The sequence below is a fragment of the Corythoichthys intestinalis genome, chromosome 2 (assembly GCF_030265065.1).
Source record: "Corythoichthys intestinalis isolate RoL2023-P3 chromosome 2, ASM3026506v1, whole genome shotgun sequence".
NCBI classification, from domain to species: Eukaryota; Metazoa; Chordata; class Actinopteri; order Syngnathiformes; family Syngnathidae; genus Corythoichthys; species Corythoichthys intestinalis.
In genome coordinates, this window is record NC_080396.1 from 32581215 (window position 1) to 32608667 (window position 27453).

The 27453-nt window shown below is 40.7% G+C and overlaps 1 protein-coding gene across 2 annotated transcripts; it reads right to left on the minus strand.

Annotated features, from left to right (window-relative positions):
- Positions 1–4001: 4001 nt before the first annotated feature.
- On the minus strand, positions 4002–27453 carry ccdc187 (coiled-coil domain containing 187). 2 transcript variants are annotated; one of them, XM_057829660.1, is made up of 14 exons: positions 27200–27453; positions 27010–27093; positions 26685–26746; positions 18011–18073; positions 17642–17780; positions 17447–17537; positions 14649–14724; positions 9517–10692; positions 9001–9122; positions 8790–8861; positions 8567–8701; positions 5182–5276; positions 5007–5101; positions 4002–4928 (listed from the first exon to the last, which is right to left on the minus strand). In XM_057829660.1, exons 3-14 carry the CDS (start codon positions 26731–26733, stop codon positions 4792–4794), a joined length of 2250 nt encoding a protein of 749 aa, XP_057685643.1. In that variant the 5' UTR covers positions 26734–26746; positions 27010–27093; positions 27200–27453; the 3' UTR covers positions 4002–4791. The 2 variants fall into 2 exon arrangements, with proteins under 2 accessions (XP_057685643.1, XP_057685644.1); XM_057829661.1 differs by lacking the exon at positions 9517–10692 and having other exon boundaries at positions 27010–27261.

A 27453-nucleotide genomic window follows, 5' to 3' on the forward strand; every position in this document is an offset into this window, starting at 1 on the left:
CCAAAAGTTCATCTCAGTACTTTGTTATGTACCCTTTGTTGGCAATAACGGAGGCCAAACGTTTTGTGTAACTCTCGCAAGCTTTTCACACACTGTTGCTGGTATTTTGGCCCATTCCTCCATGCAGATCTCCTCTAGACCAGTGATGTTTTGGGGCTGTCGTTGGGCAACACGGACTTTCAACTCCCGCCGCAGATTTTCTATGGGGTTGAGACCTGGAGACTGGTTAGGCCACTCCAGCACCTTGAAATGCTTCTTACGAAGCCACTCCTTTGTTGCCCTGGCTGTGTGTTTGGGATCATTGCCATGCTGAAAGACCCAGCCACGTCTCATCTTCAATGCCCTTGCTGATGGAAGGAGATTTTCACTCAAAATCTCTCGATACATGGCCCTATTCATTCTTTCCTTTACACAGATCAGTCGTCCTGGTCCCTTTGCAGAAAAACAGCCCCAAAGCATGATGTTTCCACCCCCATGTTTCACAGTGGGTATGGTGCAGTTCAGTATTCCTTTTCCTCCAAACAAGAGAACCTGTGTTTCAACCCAAAAAGTTCTATTTTGGTTGCATGTGACCATAACACATTCTCCCAGTCCTCTTCTGGATCATCCAAATGCTCTCTAGCGAACCGCAGACGGGCCTGGATGTGTACTTTCTTCAGCAGGGGGACACGTCTGGCAGTGCAGGATTTGAGTCCCTGGCGGTGCATTGTGTTATTGATAGTAGCCTTTGTTACTGTGGTCCCAGCTCTCTGTAGGTCATTCACTAGGTCCCCCCGTGTGTTTCTGGGATTTTTGCTCCCCGTTCTTGTTATCATTTTGACGCCACGGGGTGAGGAGGGAGTTGAAAGTCCGTGTTGCACAACGACAGCCCCAAAACATCACTGCTGTAGAGGAGATCTGCATGGAGGAATGGGTCAAAATACCAGCAACAGTGTGTGAAAAGCTTGTGAAGAGTTACAGAAAACGTTTGGCCTCCGTTATTGCCAACAAAGGGTACTACATAACAAAGTATTGAGATGAACTTTTGGTATAGACCAAATACTTAGTTTCCCACCATGATTTGCAAATAAATTCTTTAAAAATCAAACAATGTGATTTTCTGTTTTTTTTCCCCACATTCTGTCTCATGGTTGAGGTTTACCCATGTTGACAATTACAGGCCTCTCTAATATTTTCAAGTGGGAGACCTTGCACAATTAGTGGTTGACTAAATACTTATTTGCCCCACTGTATGTCATCTTTAAGGCAATTTAAAATAATACAATAGAGAACAGCATGCTGAATAATTGTATTGTATGATAATGTTACATGATGCATGAACAACGAAATGCGAATGTGGTCGGTATGTTCACGTAACATAGCTATAAAGAGTTATTCAGGTAATTATAGCATAAATAACATGCTAACAAGTTTACCAAACCATCAGTGTCACTCCAAAACACCAAAATAACATGTGAAATGATATAATGATGTGTTGATAATTTCACTCCTGAAACTATGAAAAAAATCTGCGATTTATAGTCCGAAAAATATGGTACTTGGACATCACATTTTATATATGACCAAACGTCATGGAATTTCTTGATACCCTATTGCTAAAAACACATGAATGGCTTTTTTTGCGGTCTGATGTTTTTATGGCCTTTGTTTGTGACCATTTGTTTTCTGCAATAATGTTTAATATCAGTATGATCCATTTTGAGGCAAGTATTTTAGTAGTTTTTTCTGTTTAAATGTATTGTGTATACATCCAGTACATGTGTATTGGGGGTTGGGTGTGGGGAAGGCAATATTTGGTGCAACAACTCCGGTACAAGCCTGGACTTGCTTGCATTGAGAGTCCAAAAATCTCACATTACATACAAACTCACTGTGTGCTTTTTCAGAATCTCTAGGATTCTGAATGGGATAAACAGACCACATGAACGAATGGATAGAGGTTGCACTCGAGTGTTCCCAGGTGGTTTTGGTTTCTTGTTAACTCAACCTTCTGGGGAAATGTGACGTAAGTCACAGCTGAATGGGTCAAACAAGACATATGGAAATCCCCCAAGAGTGCATCCTGTTCTTGTCTACTGTCATGAGTGGGCAGCTGCAATAACACAGGAAGGGGACTTTTTTTAAGCTACCTGCTCACTGACCTTTGCGTAAGTCAGCATTGTTTACGGAATGTTCTGAGTGGGGGGCAAACCCAAAACCTTACAATTACTGTCTAGCATTCCGTGATCTGAGTATTTCTTTTTCAGAGCTTTTGTCCAGTTATGTGACTGAGACAGTAAAACATTTCTTTTACTGAGTAGTATTAAAGTCATTGAAATCTTGGTTTTAAGGTCCAAAATTAATTCTGATGGTTGTGCACGTCTTTACCTGCAACTACAGGATAAGTTTGCTTGTGTTTTTTGCTGGGAAAGGGTTCCCTTACTTTTTTCTCCATGTCCTAGTAATTTCAATAAAATATATATTTTTGTGTGGTATTCGTTTGATTTCATTGAAACCCTGCTTTGACAGCAAGAGGAAAATTGGATGTAGCTAACACACAAGTTCAGCATTTTCAAGCATTATCTACACATTAACTTGTTTTGAGGGAAGACATTTCAAACTAAATGCTACTTGAGTAATACTGCTTCTTTGTAGAAACTCAAGTACGACAGCGTGTGCCTTATATTTTGACATAGGAGTACATAAATTTGCTTTAAGCCCCATCACTAGATAGCGCCATCCACACTTCACCTTCATTCATTTATATTGCCTTCCAGTTAAGCTATCGGTAGGTGGTGCTGTTGCGCCATAAAACACCTGCAAACAAGCCCGATAAAGAAATTTACTACCCGTACAATTTATGCTCACAAGGGTCGTGGGGGTGCTGGAGCCCTTCCCAGCTGACTATGTCTAGGAGTTGGAAAACACCCTGGACTGGCTGTCAGCAAATCACGGGGCACTAAGAACCCCTGGGGGTGCTGGAGCCCTTCCCAGCTGACTATGTCTAGGAGTTGGAAAACACCCTGGACTGGCTGTCAGCAAATCACGGGGCACTAAGAACCCCTTTCCACCCAAATAATGAGCATGCTCATTCTGTGCTGGTGCTCCTGCTTTGTTGGTACATTTTGTGTGCTTCCAAAAAAACAATTGGCTTTCCATGTCCAAAGGATCCAAATTGGGGCCACATGCGTCTCCAGAATACGTCAAGTGTGTCAATATGTAAACCATACCGGCGGCGTCGAGTCTGCCGAAATGCAATGTAGAAGAAGAAACACCGTTGATAAACCCGCCAAGGTCCCCTGACATAGTTAGCCCTTCACTGGCTAAGCGCATGTGATCGAAACACAAAGAACCGGTGCTCACCCAAGCATGAGCACCAGTTCCATCTCTGTGGGAGAGGGGCCATACAACCACCCTGTCACCATCCCACCTATTGAGAATTATTTAAGAGTGTCCAGAGTACCACACGTTTTTGGGATGTGGGTGGAAAACAGAGTACTGGGAGAAAACCCTTCTAGTCGTGGGGGAGAAAATGAGAAAACTCCACACAGGAAGGCCAGAGCCCTGTAATGAACCCTTGATTTCAAAACTGTGTGGCAAACTTACTAACCACTCATTCACTGTACTGCTGACAAAAACATTAGTCAATCAGGTGTTCTGCTCCAACTTTCTGCTTTTGTTTAGTGATTGTTTTTGTTACGTGGAGAGCAAATGTTTACAGTAAAACCCTGCTATTTGGGGGGAATCCATGAATAATTGACACTATCGACATTGCATTGAAACCCAAAAATTCTTCAAAAAGCCAAGATTAACCAGCGATAGCAGTTATGATTTTAAGAACTCCATTGTATTACAAAATTAATTTTAGTCATAAGCAGAAAAAATGTACAGTAGTACCAGTTTTCTCATGCAGAAATACTAAAATGATAGTTCTTCCGAACATTGAAAAAAATCCCCCACACGTCAGACAGTTTTATTGAACAAGGATAGTGCACGTTTAAATAATCACTTGAAGACTCAAATGCATGGCAGGATTCCCTTTTATTTTTTACAGGAAGAATACAAAACATATCGTCTCCCAACCTTTCCTGCTCTAAAGTGCTGCTGGGGTTACTAAGCTAATGATTGCAGTTTACAAAACTATTGATGAGTGTAAGGGGCAGTTTACATGGCGACTCTGCGACACAAAGACGCAATGACTGTGTAGCGGACTCGCCTCGCGTGCATATGGCGTCGGCGAAGACGGAAAATTCTGAATCCTGCCTCCAAAGTGGAAGAATCCGATTGCAGGGGGTTGAGGGGGGCTTCCTCGGCATGCATATCAAAGGCTCCTGTGGCGCGAGACCGCGCCATTAACGTCAGCACTTGTACACGTCACATTGGGCGTGCCCAGCGGTGCTACTGAACATTAAAAACAGCAAATATGGCGGAATGTCGGCTTTAATTTATTGTTTTAATAATATTTTTAAATTATATATGTTGAACGTTTCAATTTTTGTGCCTTTTTGAACAAAAGAAAAAGGACATTGCTTCGAGTGGGCGGGCATATTTTTTTCCGGGCTGAGGGAGCTTGGTGGGGTCAAAGTGCATCATTCTCTGTCGCCCTGTAAATCTGCACTGCCCCCTAGGGCCTGGCATGAATACTACATCGTTTTCATGCGGAATTGCGACATTGTTCAAATGGAGACGCAAATGCAAATTTGAAATTTTTCGTATTCTCGGAGAGTTACCATGTAAACGGCCCCTAAAATTGCATGTAGTGTAAAAAAAGTGATTTAAAAAAAAAAAAAGGCAGTGTTCATTTTTTGAACATTATTGTTGCTTACAATTTTCCTTCTTTTCTTTGGATTTAGTGCGTCCCGCTTTGTCCTTTTGACGCTTGGTGGGTGGGATGAAGGTGGCCTCACCGAGTAAGTCTTGCACGTCGGGAAGCGACTGGCGGGCTGTGCCTGCGTAGAAGGAAAAAGATGTGATTATGCACCATGCAGTAACGGCAAACAAAGCGTTCTTAGTCTGATTTACGTTACCGTTTTGACCCGTTTGGAGGATGTCTGCTTCTTGGCTCTTGGCCTGGAAGGTCGGGTCCAAGTCTTCTGCAATGTTTCGGACTTGCTGGGATTGTCTGGAACACACAACATTCGCCGAGTCAGCGTGGCATAAGGTCAAAATGGAGACAGGACATGTTTGTGCTTAGACAAGTACTCTAGTGTGGAAATGGGGCTGGGAGGCTGGTTCTCAGGTGAGTAGTCCTCAGTGGGGGAAGGGAGCCCCTCCGAGTCCAGCCGCTCTCTCTGCATCTGACAAAAAGAATACAGACAAAATGAAGTCAGTTTATTTTCGTCCATCTGGCCACAGACATTTCTGTCAAGTACGCTTACTAAAACAAACAATTCCTTGTAGATGGCAACATAGCATCCTACTGGATTTGACTAGGTTTTTATGCGTTTTTTTTACTAAGTACCACCCAAAATAAAAAGTGGTGTTCAACATATAGAATATTAGGAGAAATCTAAGAAGATAGTGAATGCAATTGTAGGATATTATCTGTTTATTTTAACGGGTGGAGTTGTAAAGCCAGGTTGAAATGATGTTTAATAGAGATGCACCAAAAATGTGACTAAATATTTGGTTTCGGTCCAAAGCGCTTTTTTCACCGAAATAATACCAAAACCAGAAGCTATTTTGTTACAAGCAAAAAGTGTGGTAGCTCGTGCCTCTAGTGCCCTCTAGTGGTGAATTAGAGTGAGAATTCACACCAGCAGTGGAGGAGTCCCCACGACATTCACTTCCCAACTTTAGGTCTTTTCTCTTCTTGCCCCCTTGCTACAGAGTTGTCTTTCTAGCTTTGCTCTTGTCCCTGCATGAGGGAACCCTCATTTTTCATGTTGACTCGACTGCACGTGGTAAATTGTGCTCGAGGGCCACTCTGAAAAAACGGCTTCATAATGATCCCTTCACATACCATCCAGAAACAAAAATGAAAACAGCAAAACAGAAAAATAAAACACAAAAGGGGCTGTCCAATACCAATAGCAAGTTTAACTTGCTTTCCACTCTATAGTGGGTCAAGTTAAAGGAATCCTCCATCTTAAAGATATGTAGGCTCTAATAAACCACAATTGTTCTCTTGTACTAAAATATGTTGTTAGAAACACATAAAATGTTAAATCAATGGCAATATTTTATAATATTTAGTACATATTTTGACCGTTAGTTGGCGCCATATTTTGCGGGCTCGGAGTGATGACGTAAATGGGACGTTTCCAATTGTGTACAACAATTGTGTATTGCTGCCTAAACTCGCTAAGTAAAATTGCACGATGTGCTGCTTTTGAATGCAATTTCCAGTCAAATGGAAAGAAGGGGAGTGATGTGAGTCTCCACAGATTTCCTATTGACAAGAAGAGCAGAAAGGTTTGGGAAAATGCCTTTGGACTGAAAAAAACTTCCCAAACACCCAAGGTTTTGTTCTAGCCATTTTTCTCCTACCGCGTTCGAGGCTTTTAGGTCGACGACAAATTATGAAAGAGCTCACCGGAGCGGCTGGATATAAGCGGAGACTAAAATCAAATGCTGTTCCAACTATTTTCCCTCACAAGAAGCCTAAACGTGCTCGGATAATGAGTGAAATACATGCAATAAAGCGCCAAAGACAAACGGTTGGCCGCTTTCTTAAGCAGGCAAGCCACTCCTGTCGCTACAGCGGTAGGCGAACTTTCGGGCGGACCGCTAGTCACAGAGGAAGCTAATAATTTACCTCTACTGTCAGTTCATCATTCTAGGATTTGTTGCCGTCAGATGACGAATTTAATGAGGACAGTCAGCCACGAAACGACTCCGATCCTGACTATCACACGTGTGAATTCATAGTTTTATTAACTTCAGTGAGAGTTAATGTCAATAGTCATGAAAATAACAATGCACGACTGAAAAGGTGTGTGTTCAAATTTTTGGCCTGTACTGTATGTAAAGCACACAACAGCTCTGGATGCTAACAATCTATATTATTATACTGGAATAAGTTTGATCACACAATAGCTCACCTTGAAGATCTGCTAACAAAAACCGGAGTTCTCAACAGCATACACTTTCTCGCTCTGTTGTCATTGAGACGCACATGCCGCAAGTGCATCACCAGTTTTGCCCAACTCTTGTCTTATCAGGTATTTCCTGCTCTGCATTTTGCCTTTGCTGATCATCTTGTGAACGACCGACAGTGCTGTACTGCTCTTTTCTTTTCCGCTCTGGTTCAAATTGGAAGGGCAGAACCGACGACATGTTGGGGTAGCTAACGAGTGACGCTGGACATTCGGCAACGGGCCCGATGATGTCACCGCACTGCGATGTCAACAAGAATGGCATCCTATCTGTTAAAATAATTTTATCAAAACGAAAATATTAAGAGGGGTTTTAATATCAAATTATTATAACTCACACTAACATTTATCTTTTAAGAATTACTTGTCTTTGAGATCGAGGATCCCTTTAAACATTTTAGTTTAATTGTATTTTATGTTGTGCATCGTTGAAATTCTGAGCATTAAGAATACATGCATTTAAAAAAATTAATGGAAAAAAACAATCTGATCAAATTGATTTGGGTTTTATTTATATAAATATTTGAAATATATATATATATATATATATATATATATATGTACATGGCGGAAAACACACACAAGACTGAAAAAGCAGTTTCTGCTCTTACACTCCTCTTTAAAAGAAACTGCGGTATTTTAAGCCAAAACAACTGTTGTGTTTGATAGAACAATATGTCTATATGCTGCCATAGCAGATTCATGGCGTATTAAGCCCCCGAAATATTTTTAGTTTGTCCGTTTTACCCTGGAAACCCCAGTTTACAGACATCGCGCAACCGCTTTTGTTTTAACCCAGTCATAAAATGAAGGTAATTAAATATATTTATTATTCAAAATGTCTGTCATTTTTATCTTAGAATCATTAATTGATGTCTAATATTTCGTTTGAAAAAAAAAAAAAAAAACGACTTTAAAAAATTATTCACTCGCATATTTTAAACTTTTAAACAAATTACGTCACAATGAAAAAAGCGTCTGTAAAAAGTCATGGATATCCACCTCATATCGCTTAATTGTATTTTTTGTTACTGTCGCATTTTCTCCGATATCTTAGATGATGAATAATCGATCCAAACAAAGAAAAATTGAAAAAAAAATTAATTCTGCTCTCATGTGCTCTCACCTCCAGTTAGCGTTTTGCTGTTAAAAATTTTTTTTTTTTTTTTTAAATGCCCTCCTGTTCAAAATTTCTTTCCCCCCAAAATTGAGATTTTAAGCTTTCCAATGACGTATCACACATCCATATAGGACAATTTTGAGTTTGGGCAAATTGGGGGTCTCAGAGCGGAACTTCAAGTCACCTGAGTGTTTTCCGCCATATACATTTGGAATAATAACTTGATCTGCCTTTATGCCTCAGTTTTCTCATATTCTGATTTGGCCAAGAATTTTCATTTCGGTGCTCCCCTAATGTTTAGTATAGGTTGTGGTATATTTACAGTTTAAACTATTTACATTCTACACATGTATTAATGTGTTTTTCCCACCATTTTCTCTCGTGCCATTCTGCGGTCGTGATGACTCATCATGGCTCGGTGCTCCCGCCATGACGCTGGTCCTTCCATCTGGCGTGATAGTCGATTTGACTTGATCTCTTGCTTTTGCATATAGCGAGCAATTTCCTGGGGGATACACCTCCGTCAGTGTCTTTCGAGTTCTGGTTGACACAACAGAGCGACAACGTGGCAAAATTGCAACGCGGCAGCATACCTCATCTTGGGCCACCTGCGCTACCCGGAAGTCCCCATGAGGGGAATGATTATATTGCCTAGACTGAGAGGTCTGACAAAAGAAATAACAGTGAACACAATACAAAAGTTTAAATTATACACAAGTGTTAACAAACCTACCAAATTTTAATCATCACAACAATAAATCACGCAAATAGAATGTGGTTGTCGTCGTGTTACTGGTGCCGTACCCTTGTCAACAACTTGCTCTCTTGCTCCTGCAATTTGCGGGCCAGCTCCTCATCACACAAGACCTGCTGCAGGTCGCCCAAGTCCAGGCTCGTCTGCCTCTTTTTAGGCACCAGTGATGCTCCTAACGATATGATAGGGGTACAGGTTACGAATCCAGAAGAAACTATTTTAGACCATGTATGGAAAATAACATTGAAGAATCACAAAAAACTACAATAGAGGCAAAAGAAGATCAAAGAACAAGTTCAACAAATCATGAGTTTTCATTTCCAGGCTGATTCAAGACTGAAAAAGTCAATTAGTGGGTGAAACACGCATTAAAGTAGAAGTTGCAGAAATCAAAGAAGACACTGTTATTGTATTAAGCTGTGAAACCCAAAGCACAACCAGATCCAAAGATTGTCCATGACACCAACTGAGGAAGGCGAGGCAGAATTAGACTCAAGATGTAAAATAGTATTGGAAGCACTCATTTTGCGGGTTGCAGTTGGCGGAGTTTCTGTTCGTTACGATACCTGCTGCCATGAGTCGCGACCTCACCCAGCTGGCGCTGAGGGTTCTTCGCGGAGCTTTCCTTTCCACCTCCTCTTCTGAACTCAAACGGTCTTTTATGGTTTTGTGCCAGTTTCTGCCTGTCAACCTCTCGCCCAAGCCTTCGCTGGTAGCGCTCCCCTTGTCCAGGTTCGGGCGCTCCCACCTTCTAGTGCCTCTGATGTCACCAAGCGCATCATTTTCCTGCTGACCATTTTCAGACCCTTTGCTCTCCCGGCGAGTTAATCTCCACTGCCTCATATCACCATGGAAACTGTGCCTTGAGGAGGCAGATCTTTTAAATTGTGTCGGATGAGGTTGAGGGTCGCTCCCGTGAAGTTCCGTTCGACCATCTTGACTTTGCCTGCCGATTTTCAGGGGAGCTCCACTACTCCCAAAGCTCACAGGTACGCCCCGCTCTCTGAGGACGTGGCCGAGCATCTCCCAAACCCGACTGCCTGCATTCGGGTGTCCGTCGGCGCTCTCGGCATCTGCTGCAAAGTGGACGCGCTTGTCAGTGTTCTCTCTGTAGCTCCACGTCCTGGAAGAGTCACTGCCACCGTGTCTTGAGCGAACAGGAATCCGGACGGATTTGCTGCGTCGCCACCGTTGTTCACAAGCCTTGGACGACCCGGAGGTTCTGTTCTGATCATCATATATTGACTGTGTCCCGTTTTCTACGCAATTGTTCATTTCCTGTTCCCAATCACCAGCCCTTCTCTTTTCTTGACCACCATTGTCATAATACTGCTCCCATCCATCACTCTCCTCAGCAATTCTGCTGGGTGTGTGAAGACTCCTGTAGTTTCTTTCACAAGGTAAACGTAAAGATGATCTGCGATGGAGAGGCGCTGTGTTGTGTCTTTTGCTTAGTCTTTGTTCAAAGAAAACTGAGTTTTCATGGAGTGACTCTTCCAATTCTTCCATGAGTTGCCCGCGGGAATATGCGTGCCCTTCATTTGACCACGAAGTTGCAGTTTGGTCTACTGCCACCGTTCTCGGATAGTAAGGCGGTGGAGGCCTGTTGTAGTAATCTGAAGAGTTAGGAGAATTACAATATTGCCATCTAGCGGTGATATGCGAGTCCTGCGCTTGACTCAGACGACGTCTGCTGAGTGCGCGTTGCCTTGGTGACGACGATGCAGAATCACTGGAGCTGCCTTTTTTATGGCAAACATGCAAACAAAAAAAGCAATGTGGGTGCGTTTAGCTGTTAGCGGGTTTTACACAAAAGCAGTTAATGATGACTAATTCAAATCCTCAGACTCTTACAGTTGAGATGCTTAGCCATGCTCGTTGAATATGAATTGCAACAAGCAAGATTTTGACAAGAGAGAAACTGCGTGACAGCTGAATGACACTCCTGCTTGCTTTTGTAACAACTGCATGCACTTTTCATGCACCTGCACAATTAAAACGTAAACTGAAAGTTGTTAGGGCAATTTTTTGCTAAATTAGAATATTTCGTCTGTGAAATTTATCCATTTTATACCAACAGTAAATTTTCTTCATTTTATTGACTTTCTCTTGGCTGTACGACTAGATCCCCCCCCCCCCAGCTCAGAATCAGTCATGTTGGTCTATGAAACGTTAAATATATAAGCAATAGATGTTTATTTATGTTAAACCAAAGGTGTACCGTACGCAGGCTATTTTTAGACCGTGACGTCGTATCGTAAAGCCGAAGTAAAGCCGAAGAGGGACATTATAGACCCGCCCTCGCATAGACACAACGTAATTTGTGCTACTTTTCGCCGGTAATCTTTCAAAAACGAACATGCCGATCACGCATTTTGGAACTTGGAGAAACGACTCTAGACATTACGACACATGAAGGATGTTTTCTTCATATGTTTCCGGAAACCAAAAACTCGGGAGGAAAAAATGTGAAGACCGAATCAACTTGCGCGGACTTTAACACCAGCTCGGTGAATCCATTCACATGTCATATGTAGAGATGGGAATCGAAATCCGATTCCAATTCGGAACCGGTTCCGAGTGTTTCGAGGCCTCGACATCACAATGAAAAAGCCTTAACGATCCCTTTAACGATCGCTAAAGACGCATATTGCGTCGTGACGTGTCTTGTTGTCCAGGTGCATCAAACTAGCATGGCGCCAAGAACCACTCGCTCCAAAGTTTGGCTACACTTCACCAGGAAAAAGGGTGAAAATGAAAGGTTACGATAGTTTAGCACGAGCATTGCCGCTGTAAATATAACAATGACAGCACGTAGGTTCGAACGCTCGAAAGTGTGTCTTCACTTCACGAGGAAAAATTACAACAAAGCGACTAGCAGTCATTGCAAGGTGGAGATAACTGCATCAGGAGGGAATAGACTGCACTGTCCACTCCTCACCGAGACGCTAAGGCTCAGTCCTGGCTGTACAGCTAGCTAAACTCCGAAATGACGATGCAGAAGACGTTGGTATAATTTGCTGACTTTATTCAACCATCACTTGAAACTAAAAATAGAAATGAAACAAATCAATTTCGTCCCCAATAACAAACAGGTTTGCATCAACGTAAATCAGCGAAGGTTAGCTGCTAACAGAGTAATAACAGTTATCATGCGTTCGCTAGCATTAGCACATCGTTTAAACCACTACACAACTGGATTTAAGTGTCCGATCGCAAGTGGAAACACACAAAAACAACACAGAAGATGATACATACAGGCGTTGCCTCTGTAGATATTTTACAAACATTAACAAAGAACGTAGGCTCGTGGCAGTGTTTCCCTTTCTCACTAACTCGCTCACTTGCTTGGATACGGCATTTCTTCTTCTTCTTCGTGTGTAAGCGCGCTCTTCTTCACGTGAGCGCGTTCTTCTTCGCGTGAGGAAGCGCAAGGGCGCCACCACTTGAGCATGAAAGCACCATAAAAACTAAAAGGCATGCATTTCAATATACTGGTGAATAAAAACAGGGGTCCCCAAACTACGGCTCGCGGCTCCATATTTGGTCCGGCCCCCTGAACAATTCCAGAGAGCATTTTGAAATTTTTTTTCTCCCTCAGTAGTGTTATTTATTTCCTGGCCTTTTTCAGTGAATAACTCAGAGAGGGTTATTTGGTTATTATCTATTTAATTAATAGTGCTATTACTATTTATTATTATATTATATTATATTATATTATATTATATTATATTATATTATATTATATTATATTATATTATATTATATTATATTATTATTTTTATTTTATTTACTTTTGCTCCGTGAAGAATCCACAGAGGGTTATTTGATTGTGGCTTTCTGCAAAACAATAATTTTTTCACATTTACGTACTCCTGCAATCGTCTCACTTTTTCTGTTACAAACTGACCCCGGCCTCTCATCAGAGAAGGGAAAAGTTATGTGGCCCTCACAGGAAAAAGTTTGGGGAGCCCTGCTTTAACACATATTGCCAAAGGCAGAACGACCTATATGCCAATATATACCAATATTTTTTATTTCTATTAGAAAAATGTTTCAGTAAAATGTTACAAATTCTTGTGCATTTGCCACTTATTCCCACAGTTAACATTGAGGCTTTCGGCCTCTTTTGACCTCGTTGTGAGTTTGTTAGGTTGTGACTTCTGATTAAACAAACTCGATGCCAATCAAAATGTTTGTTCTTCTTTTTCCCGAAATTAGAATCGATAAAGAATCGAATCGTTAAGCAATATCGATAAAGGAATCGGAATCGTAAAAATCCTATCAATTCCCATCCCTAGTCATATGCAGTAAACATTATGTTGGGTTGGCATGGTCTTTAAGAGGACAAAGAGGTAAGCCATTTTTATATTTTTAACTTGTTTTTTTAGCATAACGTTGTGCCGTACTGCTTCTGTCTGACAATGAATGACCTGAAAAGAATTACAATGGTATCTCACTGCCACTGTTACCGTTTCTGTTATATATATATTAAAAAAAACAACATTTGTAAGGGGGAAGTGTAAATAAATTATAGGACTAAGATGTGTTATCATGAAAAAATTAAGTGTTCGTTGGCTGTCACTGAGTAGCATTTGCGATTGCTACACAAAGCTAACTAAATTACCCCCAAGAACGGTAAGAGACGTAGGACAACCAGAGGATATATAAGAAAGACAGGGCTGATGGTAAAGGATAGCTTGTTGAAACAGGAAAATGTCATTGTCAGTCGCGCCGATAAAAAAGCTAAAGCTATGCTTAGGTCGGATCGTTTTTTTCAACCTTCGACACTAAAGCCATCTCTTTAACTGAACATTTTTATGTTCTTCCACATCTTTGCCAGTCAATTTGGCACCAGTCACATCATTTTAGGAGAGAATTGGTAGGTTTAGCACTGTAAACATCTCCTTCGTACACGATTTCCATTCATTTCCTATTAGGGACAAACGGTGGCTTGTCCCTACTTAGCAACATTAGCTAATTTCATGAATATTAATGAGCGGAAGTGACGTGTTGCTTGCGGTACGCCATTACAATTGTCTTATGTGCCGGTCAGAGCAAAACTCATTGAAATCAAATTCAATGTCATGACTATCTTGAGAGTATTTAATTCCAATATTTTAGGGGTTTTTTTTGTTTGTTTTTTTGCATGAAATAAAGATTGGATTAAAACGGTGGATTGGAATAAAGATGTAAAATGTCATTGTTTCACCTGAAAGACATGGCACGCTTGCTTTGCAATTTTGTAAAGTGTTTATTTTCTTTTTTATAATTGTGACGTAGAACTGGGTGCACTAAGGCAATTTTGTAAAGTGTTTATTGTTTTTATAATTGTGATGTAGAACTGGATTCACTAAGAGGTGGATAAAGCCCTGGCAGTCCTCACTCAAGGCCAATATAAAACAAAACATGCATTCATTGAACACATGACAAAAAACCAAGACAATTAAACAAGTAAAAGGGTGGCTAGGTATAGATTTTACAAGCATATCATATGTATGGCATGCTATTACAATGAATGAGAGCGCTGCAATTTTTTATTTTTAAATCCCTATTGACTTGAAGAAACATAACACTGTTTGATCCTCAAAATTAAGAATCAAATACATTACAGAAAATATAAACGCAAAATAAAAACGGCAGCAGAGTTTTACAGCAAAATAAGCAGTAACGTAAATATGAGAATGTAAAAGTGTACCTTCACGGCGCTCCTCCTCTGCTCTGGCTCTCCTCATCCTCCGTTCTTCTTCAGCCTGCATCTGTTTAGCCATTTCCTTTGCATGAACAGACAAATATTTCTTTGAACAGAAATATAAACTAGAAAGGATTTCAGACGATTCTGCTAATGGAAAAATCTGAGAAGTGACAATTGGGTTGTCAAGATGTGCCCTTTATAACCAGCAGATGGGAACATAACATGCACCTTATTTCTGAAGTACTGCTACTGACGCTATCTACTCACACTTGGGTTTCATTGACGTAATGAGCACCCTGGTCTACTTATTCCTGGCGCTTCTGACCACAGCAACCCAAGTTGGGTAGGCAGAATGATTCATATCATAAAGCAACACAGCAGTTCAAATGTATGTCACTCAGCAACTTTGGCGAGATCAGCAGACAATTAGCAGCTTGCAATGTCAGGTTAAGTGTACAGTCCCACAGGGATTTGGCATTTTATCCCCGTCTGATGCCACCTGTTCGGTAATTAAAGGCACAACCGAGACACAGATTTAATAAAACCTCAGCTCAGATGCCCAGTTAAAGAAAGTCTGCCCACAAGTTCATTCATGCCAATTCTCCAGTTAGCCATGAGTTAGAAATGAATGGGTCATCTTAAAAAGACCAATGCACGAATCCTAAACACAAAACTAGATCTCCCCGATAGCCCTCTGACCTCACATCCTACAAAAAGGGTTGTTTAAGAAGCTCTTCTCAAAAAGGAAGCGGCAGGCCAAAGGAAAATATTTCTGTGGAGCAGCTAAGTCAAGCAACTGTTCCACTGAACAACAGAACCACTGTACCAGTTTTCTCCCCATTTTGCTTTTTCTTAAAAAAAACAGTTGCAGTCATTCATTTTATTTCTATTTCAGTAGTTGTATCCTTTTGGAATTGTTGAGATGTGCATATTTTATATTAAAAAAAAAAAGTCAAAGGGAACATTTTTTAAAGGGCGGTCTAGTGTGCACAGCAGAACAAGCTGATTGATGGTTACCATCTGGTTGCCTCACAGTGTGCGCTTACCATACTTTTTTTGGTGTGTTGTTTTCTTATCCCTTTTTAAAGAGTTACCCGTGAAGATAAGTCATTTGAAGGTTGTTGTTATTTTCTTGTCCTGCTTCCACATGAAGTTTACAGTTTGTGATCCCTAATAAAATGCCCTCACGCCTCCAAACAGGCCCCAGAGCGGAGACATCTCAAAAATGGCTCTGCTCCAGACAATTGCTTGAATTCTTGTTTTTGCTCACTGTCCATGCATTGTCTTTGTCCGTTTGGATTTTCTGTGCTCTGTCTTCCTCTCTGCTTTCTGGTCATTAGTATGTGGCAGCAGTACAGACTTCATACTTTGATTTGTAATAAATTTGGCAAAAAAAAGGGTTAAGCCAGGGGTGTCCAAACTACAGCCAGCAGCCTAACTGCGGCCCAGTTTTAATCGGCCCACAGCAAATTTATTTCTTTGTTTGTTGGTGTGTGTGCTATGGACCCCTTGTGTGATTCCTGAATAAAGCTCATACTTAGAGACCGATTATCGGCCGGGCCGATTATCGACGCAGATATTTGGAAATTTGACCTTTTTTTTTTTAAATCCGACCGGCCGATATGAAAAAAAGTACATTTAAAACTGGGTTATTTCGGCTCAGATGCAGCCTCGCCTCTCTCTCCTGCACTAGAATTCACCCCATCCTCTGATTGGTTAAATGGTAATGGTAAATGGAGTTGTACTTGTATTGCGCCTTTCCACCTTTTTAAGGCCCTCAAAGTGCTTAATAATATATCCTCATCTACCTACTGGTGACGTGACGCAGCACCATGAGCAATGTTGGATTTAGTATCTTGCTCAAGGATATTTAGACAATGTCATCAGGGAGGATAATCGAACCCACAACCTGTGGGTGGAAGAACAAGTACTCTACCACTGAACCACGCGCTTTCATTTAAAAAAAAGAAAAATGAGGATATAAGCACAAAAAAAAAAAGAAAACATAAATATGAAAACAAAAATAAATTACGAATGCATTAACATTAGCCCAAACAAAAACTTATGTTCTGTTAGTCTTAACAGGGAGCAGCTGGATTCAGACATGTTAAATGAGTTATGTCATATTCACTGTTGCCACTAGAGGGCAGTGTACCCACCCAAATCAATAAAACTACATGCTACAAGACTTTCAAAATACATTAAAAGCCATTTTACAAGGGGCGCTTAAAAAAAAAAATCGAGTCTGAGAGATATCACGATATTACGTCGCACAATTCTTGTATCGATGCAAGATCCATCTGTATCGAACTTAGCACTTTTAGCGACTGGACTTGTACTCCCTTCAAGTAGTTGGCAGCACGCAGCAGCATTGCCTTGCAGTGTGCTGTTGACTAATCCGAGTAGTGATTTGTGTACGTTGCTCTCTAGTAGTTGTCCGCCATTACTGGGGTGTTTGCACACGTATAGCAGCCCAGTGTCAGTCAGTGGGTGGGTGGGTGGCTGGATGGATGGATTTGGAATGAAAATGCTAATTTCTTTCAAATATTACAGAATTATAACATGTGGCCTGACCAGACTTAACGGATGGCCTTTTAACTCCTGGGAAAAAAAATCTTAAAATATGCTGTTGGCCCTGATGTAATGGTTCCCTGAGAGTAATCATTCAGTTATAGCACTCTCAGTCAAAATGGATTGAATGTCTATCGCAATCAATGGCAGCCAATTAATTGAAAACACAACATCTCTACAAGCAAATGTATAAATTCAACTAAATTAAAAGCTTTGCACTTGGGACTCACCTCATCATCCTGCTCCCTCCTCCAGTCCTCCTCAGCCCGCCGCCGAATCTCTTCCTGGATTACACAGGCATACTCATGGTCCTGCTCCTCTCTGGGGGACAACCAGAAAAGGATTCCAATATTTGACACCATCTAACCAACAAAAATCTACCAATACAACTTATCTAGTAAGATAGCAACAGAGTGATGACCTACAGTTGTCTGGACTCTTGTCTTAGCACAGCTCTCTGCAAGGCCCGCTTTTGCTCCTCCTCATCCTGAAGCTGCTTGGCTACACGGATGTCATTCTGCACCAGCTGGCTCTTCTGAATGTTGGTGGTGTAGTACTGCTCGACTACGTGGGCAACACACCAAAGGGTGAGATAGTATCCAACCTATCACTCGTAAATCAATAGGAATACAAAAACAACTTGTTTTCACACATCAGCGAGATCTACTGTTCTGATTAAGTTCAACTGAAAGTGAGGTTCCTAAACACACACAGATGTAGATGAGCGAAGTGGGTAGGTACATAGATGACAGCACGTGAGCACTATTGAGTTATCATATGGTGGCCTGACTTACTTTCCTGCTCCTGGAGTGTGTGTGCCAACACTCCATCTTCCAACACAGCGAAGCTCTGGCAGACTTAACGGGGAAGAAAACACAGCCAGTGAGGGATCTTCATTAATACCAACTCATCTTCTGAGCAATTTATGCAGTAACAAAGAACGCAGGTAGGTTTTTTTTTCATCAATTAGCCCGACACGTGGGCACCATGTATGTATAAGAACACATGTCCCTGTGTTTAATCCCTTCATTGAGCAGGCTGGCTCATGTCTAGAGAGGTCGCAGCTCCACTTAAAAGTACACCCAAGCACTCCATACGTGGGCTTGCTTGACACTCATTGCCAATGGCATTTGCACTTTGTCCAGATGCAAACCATCCGGAAATATTCTACTAACCAAAAAATGTTGTCCCTGATCCGATCACGTGTTCTAAAATTGGCATGATTACAAAACTAGAAACAAAGAAGTTCTGGTTTGTAAGATGTATTTATTTTTGTTTCTAGATTACTTATGGGCTACAAAGCACCAAAATGTCCCAGATGTATTTGGATATTGTCAAAAGACAGAAAATTGTTTATTTTTCATACTACATAATATCGCAACAAGGGCGGAAACAGCTGAAGCGGAAGTAAACACGTTCTGGTAGCTGCCGCGGAAAGCTAAAGTTAAATAGTATTGTGCACGTATGGAAATATTTTACATTTGGGAATGTGGGATTTTTTTCCTTAATACATTTGCCGATGTATCGAATCAGGACTCGGTACCTCAAAATCAGGTGACACTGATTCGGTGTCAAAATCATGTGGTCAGGACTTGGGACCTCTGTAGTTGTGTCCATTATTTATGATGCTTTGGACAAGAGATTTCCATATGTATTGTACGCAGTGTTGTTAATAACAGCATTAGCGAATAACGGCGTTATTTTTGTCAGTAGTGTGTAATCTAATCAATTATTTTTTCCATCTTTGCAACGCTGTTACCATTACTGAGGTTGTAAAGGCGTGCGTTACTGTGTGTTACTATGTTGGTTGAATGACAAGAAAATTGAGAGACATGGAGAGAGCAGCGCGGGAGAGGGATGGAGGGGAAAGGGGTTGTGACGCCGTTGCAAACTCGATGCTAGGTGGCTCGGAGCGTTCGCATAGCATTCGCATTCTCGCTAGGATTAGCATTTAACGTGGCGAGCGTCATGTTAAACGCTCGGGAACTTTTTACATACAGTTCGTGGCTTCAGGTGGGTACAATTAATTGAAAATAGTGGACTGTATTCACTTTCAGTATGCATTATCATTACCAAGTGGGCGCTGTCCTTGTAGATGTTACAATATAATAATAATTTGTTTTTGTTTTTTATTGCCAAAAATAGTCACTTGCCCTAAACTTTTCTTGAATGACGTATACATAAACAGTGTTTAATTAAAAAAAAAAAAAAAAACAACTAGAGTAACTTTAGAGTAGGGAAAAGATTCAGAGCCTCACCTGCATATTAAAAATGATATCTATGTATATATTAGGGGTGTAACGGTACACATAAATCATGGTTCAGTACGTACCTCGGTATGGGGATCATGGCTTGGTGAGGGTTCAGTACAACATGAAAAACAAAAGGCTTTTTTCCTCACAGCATTTAAAAGTTAAAGTTTGTTTACCATTATACTCTTAGACAGGTGAAATTTTAAAAAATGTAAAGAGTGTCACCTATGTTTTTTTTGGAATGAAAAAGACAGTTCAATTCAATCAGCTACTATAGACCCTACTCACCGACGTCATAGAATGACGTGTCGCTGTATCCGGCCGCCATATTGTCCGTCTCTGTTTAGCCCTATTCTCAATGGTTTCAATTAGTCGTTCAGTTTATAGAGCAATTCATGGAAGCCCCGGTGCTTTCAGACGCTGTAAACTCATTGGATGCGTTGCATAAAAGGCATTATGCGGAAAAGCTTCAGTTTATCCATTCGCCAGATCCATATTTGATGCCTAAATCGATATTTTTCGACCCACTGTCTTCGCCCTCTCTGCCTGACATCTGCTACCCTGATATCTACAACTATCTTTTCCACAGAAACTTGGCCTATTCTCACGAAACTTTGAAAAACATTAAGAGCAGCACTCTAAGCAACATTACCCTGTGTGATTTCTAAAATGGCGACAATCAAAAAAAAAAAAAAAAGTTGACTGCGATGGCCGACACTTCAAGGATAGGTGGATATTGGACTATTTCTTCAATAAAACACGCAACAACTGTGTCCGCCTCATTTGCAAAGAGAGAGTCGCTGTTTTCAAAGAGTTCGATGTGACGCGATAATATTACCGAACAAGACACGCTGACATGTACGACATTACAGGGAAGATACGCAGCGAGAAATTATAGCAACTTGAAGCTAGTTTAATTTCACAGCAGCAGTATTTCGCAAGAGCCCGAGTGTCGAAAGAGAACGCCACAAAGACGAGATTGTTGAAATTATGAATTAAAAAAAAAAATAATAAAGCAAATGTGACACACAGAAGGGCTTGCTAAAATTTGTTTAAATATATTGTTCTACGTAAATCAGCCAAGGTAGCCCCCCGCATTTTTACCACACCAAATCTGGCCCCCTATGCAAAAGGTTTGGACACACCTGTTTAACTGATGATCCGTAGACGAGGCCAGCTTCTTTCACTTGGGACCAGCTAAATATTATTCAAAATGTAATGATGGTGGAAGAAATAAGCATCTTGAATTTGAAACTGTATGTTGTCGGCGATTAGCCTCGCAATGATCTTAATTGTGGTTGTCAGCCCAAAACCGTCTAAATATATATTAAATGCATCTTACCAGATATAAAATGACTACTACATAGTCTGTGGTAATCGTTTGGAGCCCAGTTTTCTCGTCGAATTGCAGCAGTCCATCTCGCTCTCCTCTCCGGGTCTCTCAGAATACGGTAGAACTTCGTCTCTCCGTCTATCTTCTCTGTTATTGCAACCAACCGCCACACACGCCTTCACCATTTTGATTATTAATGTTAACGAGCAGAAAAACACGCCATAATAGGAGGAATTTACGTAGCGGTAATGCTAAAATCCGACGAGTAGACGGACAATATGGCGCGGAGGCGTGGTTGTGACGTCATGTGAGTAGGGTCTATAAACATATTTGATGTGAAAGACATTATAGAATGGATAATGTAATAACGCGTAGAACATGAAAAGTAACGTCAGTTATTTTGCAGAGTAACTAATTCCTCTTAAATTGAGGTAAATCTATTTATTTTGGGGAGAAGTAATTACTGTACTTTTTAAAAAGTAAGATTAACAACACTGACTACATGTGCAGTTCAAATGACTTCGAGGGACATCTTAAATGTGCAAACTATAAAGACAACTATGAACAGGCACCTGTGGCCTCAACGTGGAAAGTTCATACAACAAAAAAACTAAAATACTTTGTTGTATTCATAGATCCACCCAACAAGACCAATACTGTTGTTTTTGCTTTAATCCCACCAAAATCAATGTGGCAAGGGATTTATAAGCGTCATTGTTGCTCTACTTAAGTTTCCTGAGTTTCTTCCGAGTTGATTACAATCGGTCTACGAAAACAAGAAGAGCTTCTTAAGACTGGCATGAGTTCAGATTAAGGAAATAAGTACACTAATTCCACAGAATGGGGAAAATCTGTCCGTAGACAACAAGTCAGACAAATGAAAGTCTGTTGACAGAACGGATGACCTCTGTAAATCCACATGGAGTTAACCCATGCTAAAACAGACATGCATTATTACTTACACCTGTTGAATGCCATAAGAGACGGTCCACTAAATGGATTTCCAAGTGGCCTTATGCCTTCTGTCTGCCAGTGAGGAGGGATTAGGTTTTAGATTCAATCCAATGGGACAAAGTGACAGTTTAACTACAAGCCGACTGCAAATTCAGAGACGAGACGCCAGAATGAAGTAAGCGCCAATGGATGCAAGGAAATGAAAGAGACCTCTCCATGAGAATTATAAGGGTGTGTCAGAATTGCTGGTTAACTTGTTTTTCAAAACTCACAACAGTGAAATTAGCCCAGCTAGGGGAGGGACTCACACGCTGTGTGCTAAACAGGTTTGGAGGGTCAGCATGAGGCATTCAAGTCCAAGATTCAAAAACATGTACTTACTAAAGTTCTGGCCATGCTTCCATGCCACCCCCCCCCCCCCCAATAGTTTAGTTATCAGTCAGAATTCTAGACTAAAACAAAGATCTGAGTGTGGGTACTAGGGATGGGAATTGATAAGATTTTTACAATTCCCATTCCATTATCGATATTGCTTAACGATTCAATTCTTTATCGATTCTCCTATCGATTCTAATTTGGGGAAAAAGAAGAACAAACGTTTTGATTGGCATCGAGTTTGTTTAATCAGAAGTCACAACCTTACAAACTCACAACGAGGTCAAAAGAGGCCCAAAGCCTCAATATTAACTGTGGCAATAAGTGGCAAATGCACAAGAATGTGTAACAATTCACTGAAACATTTTTCTAATAGAAATAAAAAATATTGGTATATATTGGCATATAGGTCGTTGTTCTGCCTTTGGCAATACAGGGTCTCCCCAGGATTGATAAATCTAAATTCAAGACTTTTAAGACCTTTTTTAATGCCATTTCAACTGAAAATTAGTACTTTCCTCGCACCTATTATTTAGATAATATTTAATCATATTAAAAAAATAAAGCACTGAACATCAAATTTAACCTCAATTACTAAGTGTGTTTGACAAAAGAATGCACATTTATTGAAGATACAATTAAAACAAAAAGTTTTGTGCCACAGACCGGCCCTCTTTATGTCATGACCTACCTTATTAAAATATTGTAATAATTATCGTGCTGTCAAGCGATTAATTTTTTAAAATCGCGACTAATCACAGGCTGTCAATAGCAATCGCGATTTTTAAAAAATGCATAAATTATATATTTCAATTTCTAAATACACCGATTAGCACAGGAGTTCATCAAATTTAAGCCTCATTAGAAACAAGAAAAGAGTTTTCCTTTACATTTGTAAAGGTGAATCAAATATGAATTTTCCCCAAATAACTTGTAAAAGGGGAGGCACAGAGGAAGAGCATGTCTACTGACAGTTCTGAGATCAAGGACTCAAGCGCAGGTTCTGTGTGAAGTTACCATTTTATTTTTGGGGTACTAGCTATAATTTTATCTTATATTAGACTGACTTTTTAAAGAATGAGGAAACCACTGATAATCTCCCACGATCTGGGGCTCCATGCAAGATCTCACCCCGTGGCGTCAAAATGATAACAAGAACCGTGAGCAAAAATCCCAGAACCACACGGGGGGACCTAGTGAATGACCTACAGAGAGGTGGGACCACAGTAACAAAGGCTATAGTATCAGTAACACAATGCGCCGCAAGGGACTCAAATCCTGCATTGCCAGACGTGTCCCCCTGCTGGAGCCAGTACACGTCCAGGCCTGGGAGAATGTGTTATGGTCAGATGAAACCAAAATAGAACTTTTTGGTAGAAACACAGGTTCTCGTGTTTGGAGGAGAAAGAATACTGATTTGCATCCGAAGAACACCATACCCACTGTGAAGCATAGGGGTGGAAACATCATGCTCTGGGGCTGTTTTTCTGCAAAGGGACCAGGACGACTGAGCTGTGTAAAGGAAAGAATGAATGGGGCCATGTATCGAGAGATTTTAAGTGAAAATCTCCTTCCATCAGCAAGGGCTTTGAAGATGAGACGTGGCTGGGTCTTTCAGCATGACAATGATCCCAAACACACAGCCAGGGCAACAAAGGAGTGGCTTCGTAAGAAGCATTTCAAGGTCCTGGAGAGTGGTCTAGCCAGTCTCCAGATCTCAACCTAGGGCTGGGCGATATGGCCTTAAACATGTATCACGATAAATTGAGCAGATTTATCTCGATAACGATAAATGACGATAAATTCGCCCAAGCGGACTGTTATATAATTTGAAAATCTGAATCAATGCATGAAATACAGATTAACTATTTCTTGTTGATTTATTTACCAGCATTCAATTTGATATACTGTATTTAACAATTGTACATGCAGTCTAAACATTAAGTTTATAAAAATGTATAGTAAGCAATAAGAATTCAAGTATGAACATTTACAACAGCGTGTATGACTTGAACAATGTACATTGTCAAAATCAATATGCCTGTGCAAACATGTAATTGTAACACAAATGACTTGCAGCTTGAACAGTACACTTCAAAAAGACAACTTATTGTTAATGGCTGCTGTGACATAATTATTAAATACAAGTGTTTACTTTATGGTTTAAGGTTTTTTTTCCCCCCAGTGCATTTTTTAATAAATGCACGCACAATAAAAATAGCTGGGGCCATTTCTCGGTCATTATAAGTTTTGCCGTTGGATTGTACTTTATGCTGAATGCTTTACCATCACAAAAGCTATCAGAGGAATCACACACAGACAGATACAAAATAACGCCACATAGTAATTGCTAGATGCAGTCCGTGCCCAATCCACTCATTAAGTTCAGCCGTTTCGACAAGGTTAGAGCCGCTATCCGACTCCATAACGTTCATTTGTAGCGTTAGCCGCTAGCTAGCGTTAGCCTGGCTACCGGTAGAAAGCACTGAAAGCACCATCTCCGGAAATCGCGAGAACAAAGGAGGACAGCAGGTGAAAGCCCGTCTGGATGCCACCAAGAGTCTACTAAATGTCGGTTGAAAGTTTGGTGAACCTCCCTTAAACCACATTCCATCACGTTTTGCTTGTAGCGTTAGCTGCTAGCGTTAGCTTACCGGGCTTTTGTTTGATTGGCTTCCTGATGATCACGTGACTCCCTACGTAAGCACATTCACTGCTTTCTTAAAGGGGAATGAACATAGACGAACAACACAGAATCAAAGCGGGATGAAAAGACTAATTTTATTAATTTACCGACATGGTCAAAATTACGTCGGTCATCGTTAAGAATTTCGGTGACGGTAAATTTTCGGTTTACCGCCCTGCTCTATCTCAACCCCATAGAAAATCCGTGGAGGGAGTTGAAAGTCCGCGTTGCCCAATGACAGCCCCAAAAATCACTGCTTTAGAGGAGATCTGCATGGAGGAATGGGCCAAAATACCAGCAACAGTGTGTGAAAAGCTTGTGAAGTTACAGAAAACGTTTGGCCTCTGTTAATGCCAACAAAGGTTACTTAACAAAGTATTGAGATTAACTTTTGGTATTGACTAAATACTTATTTTCCACCATGATTTGCAAATAAATTCTTTAAAAATCAAACAATGTGATTTTCTGTTTTTTTCCCCCCCACATTCTGTCTCACATGGTTGAGGTTTACCCATGTTGAAAATTACAGGCCTCTCTAATATTTTCAAGTGGTAGAACTTGCAAAATTAGTGGGTGACTAAATACTTACTTGCCCCACTGTATCACACAAAGAAATTGACCCTAGCAGAAAATGACATGGGTTTGTTCTATTTTTATTCAAAATACACCCCTGACCACCCACCACTACACCCCCCCTCCCCTTTACTGGCCTGTTCTGTTCTGCTCCTTTTGCAGAATTCTTCCGCACTAAACATCTCTATGCCGTAGTTCTCTGGCATGGTCTGGCTAACCTAGCTCTTGAGCAGAAAAAGGATGAATTGTATTACGGATCACCAGTTAGGAGACGGAAATTAGGAATGGGGGGGGGGGGGTAGTTGGGGAATTCCAGAGGGAGCTATATCAGAAGCAGCTAGACACGACCCAAAATAGGAACTGATAAGGGTGTGTGAGGAGGGGAAAAAATGGCCTCACTTGTCTCTTAGATTGAGATGGGACACAGGGCACCCGCATCTCTAGAGGAAACACCCCCAGAGCAAAATATTTAGTCACAACAGTATGACAAGATATATTTAACATGTTAAGACATCTGATTTACAGAGGGTTATTGAGTTTATAGCTGCTGTGTTTTATGCCCGAAAAAGCATGGAAGCCACACAGTGAGTGCTTTGTGTGAACAGAAGCGGGTCGAGCACCGAATGACGCGGGCTCGATACTGAACTCATGCAGAACTATTTCCTCCCGGATCATTAGTGTGGCTACACACCAACACTGATGCAACTAGCTGTACCATGACAGTGCACTTATGAATGTGTTAACCATGAATTTAATTTTGTTTTGATGAGTTGCAGACTCCTTTTGTAAATTCAACTTGACAATCCTGTTAAGATCACCTGTGTAAGATGATTTTAGCATTATACATGAAAACGAATGAATAAATGAGTCAGACCAGCACATTCAGATTTCAATCAAAGCTTCGTCAGTTCTAAATTTTAGATTTGAAGTTTTCATTATTTATGACTTTGATGTGTGAAAAGAGAATCGGGTTGTAGTAATAAAGCCATTTGCAGATCACATCATAGAGATTTCAAAGCTGTTTGAGTCTATGGACAAAAGAAAAGTATTAGGACAGTATCCCATTCCAAGGCTCAACTCGTTAAACAAACAAACAAACAAACAAACAAACAAACAAACAAACACTGATGCCTCACAAACGCGAATGTGTTAACCCAATCCAAGCGATTGGCGACAATGGTCCATTGCTGTCAATGGCAGCCAATAATAAATAAATAAATAAATAAATAAAATAAAATTAAATTAAATTAAAAAAAAGAAAAAAAAAGAATGTGGTTTGTATTGAGTTTTCTCACCTTCCTGAACCCGGGGTAAGTTCGATTGGTCTATCTGGAGCTCTGCCATCACTGTGCCATCACTGCATCAAAGTGATCCAATAAAGAAAAACAACATTTAATAGGCGTTAGCAACGATCTGACTGACACAAACGCGTCATGACTTGTTTATATTTTTAATGTCTGTGACTCATCCAAATGTGGTCTATTAGCTCATCATTAGGTAACAAACTTCCAGCAGCGTTTTAAGAACACATAAGTCGAATTTGCTGGGGAAAAAAAAATAACGTGCAACCAAAAGAACATTTTAGTCCATAGATCATGTAGGAGAGCGTTGGAAACCTACCCCTTGCCCACCGGCTGCCCTCGCGTTGTTTTCAACAAGTGGCATACATTTTCCTTCGTCTTCTTCGTGTGCTGTTCAACTAAACTGGTAAAAGACCTTTGATTAAAATGAGAAAATCGGATGATAAAATTCAAAGAGCCACACACTCTTATAATTATTGTTGGTCAACCGAAACAAAAGCTCAACAGACATTGAAACTTGAAGCCGACAGAGTCGAGGTGGACGACGTGTGGGCGGATATCCTTTGCTGCATTCAGGTGCTCCACGGAATTCAAGAGTCACGCTTGTCAGCCGAATAATATTGGCAACCTTCAAGAGGGAGATACCTTTCGTGGTCAGTTTGCCGATCCGAATTGTATTCACGACTTTTGTGAAGGAGATAAGTTTCGCCGTTAGTCCTAATACGAGAGACGCTCACGGTTTTAGAAAGTTATGAATCTAGGC

Coding starts and splice junctions, on each gene's coding strand:
- ccdc187 (XM_057829660.1), bottom strand. CDS start 26,733: ATGGCAGAGCTCCAGATAGACCAATCGAACTTACCCCGGGTTCAGGAA. Junction 18,074..26,684: donor CTTACCCCGGGTTCAGGAAG/GTGAGAAAACTC, acceptor TTCCCCGTTAAG/TCTGCCAGAGCTTCGCTGTG. Junction 17,538..17,641: donor AGACAAGAGTCCAGACAACT/GTAGGTCATCAC, acceptor GTTGTCCCCCAG/AGAGGAGCAGGACCATGAGT.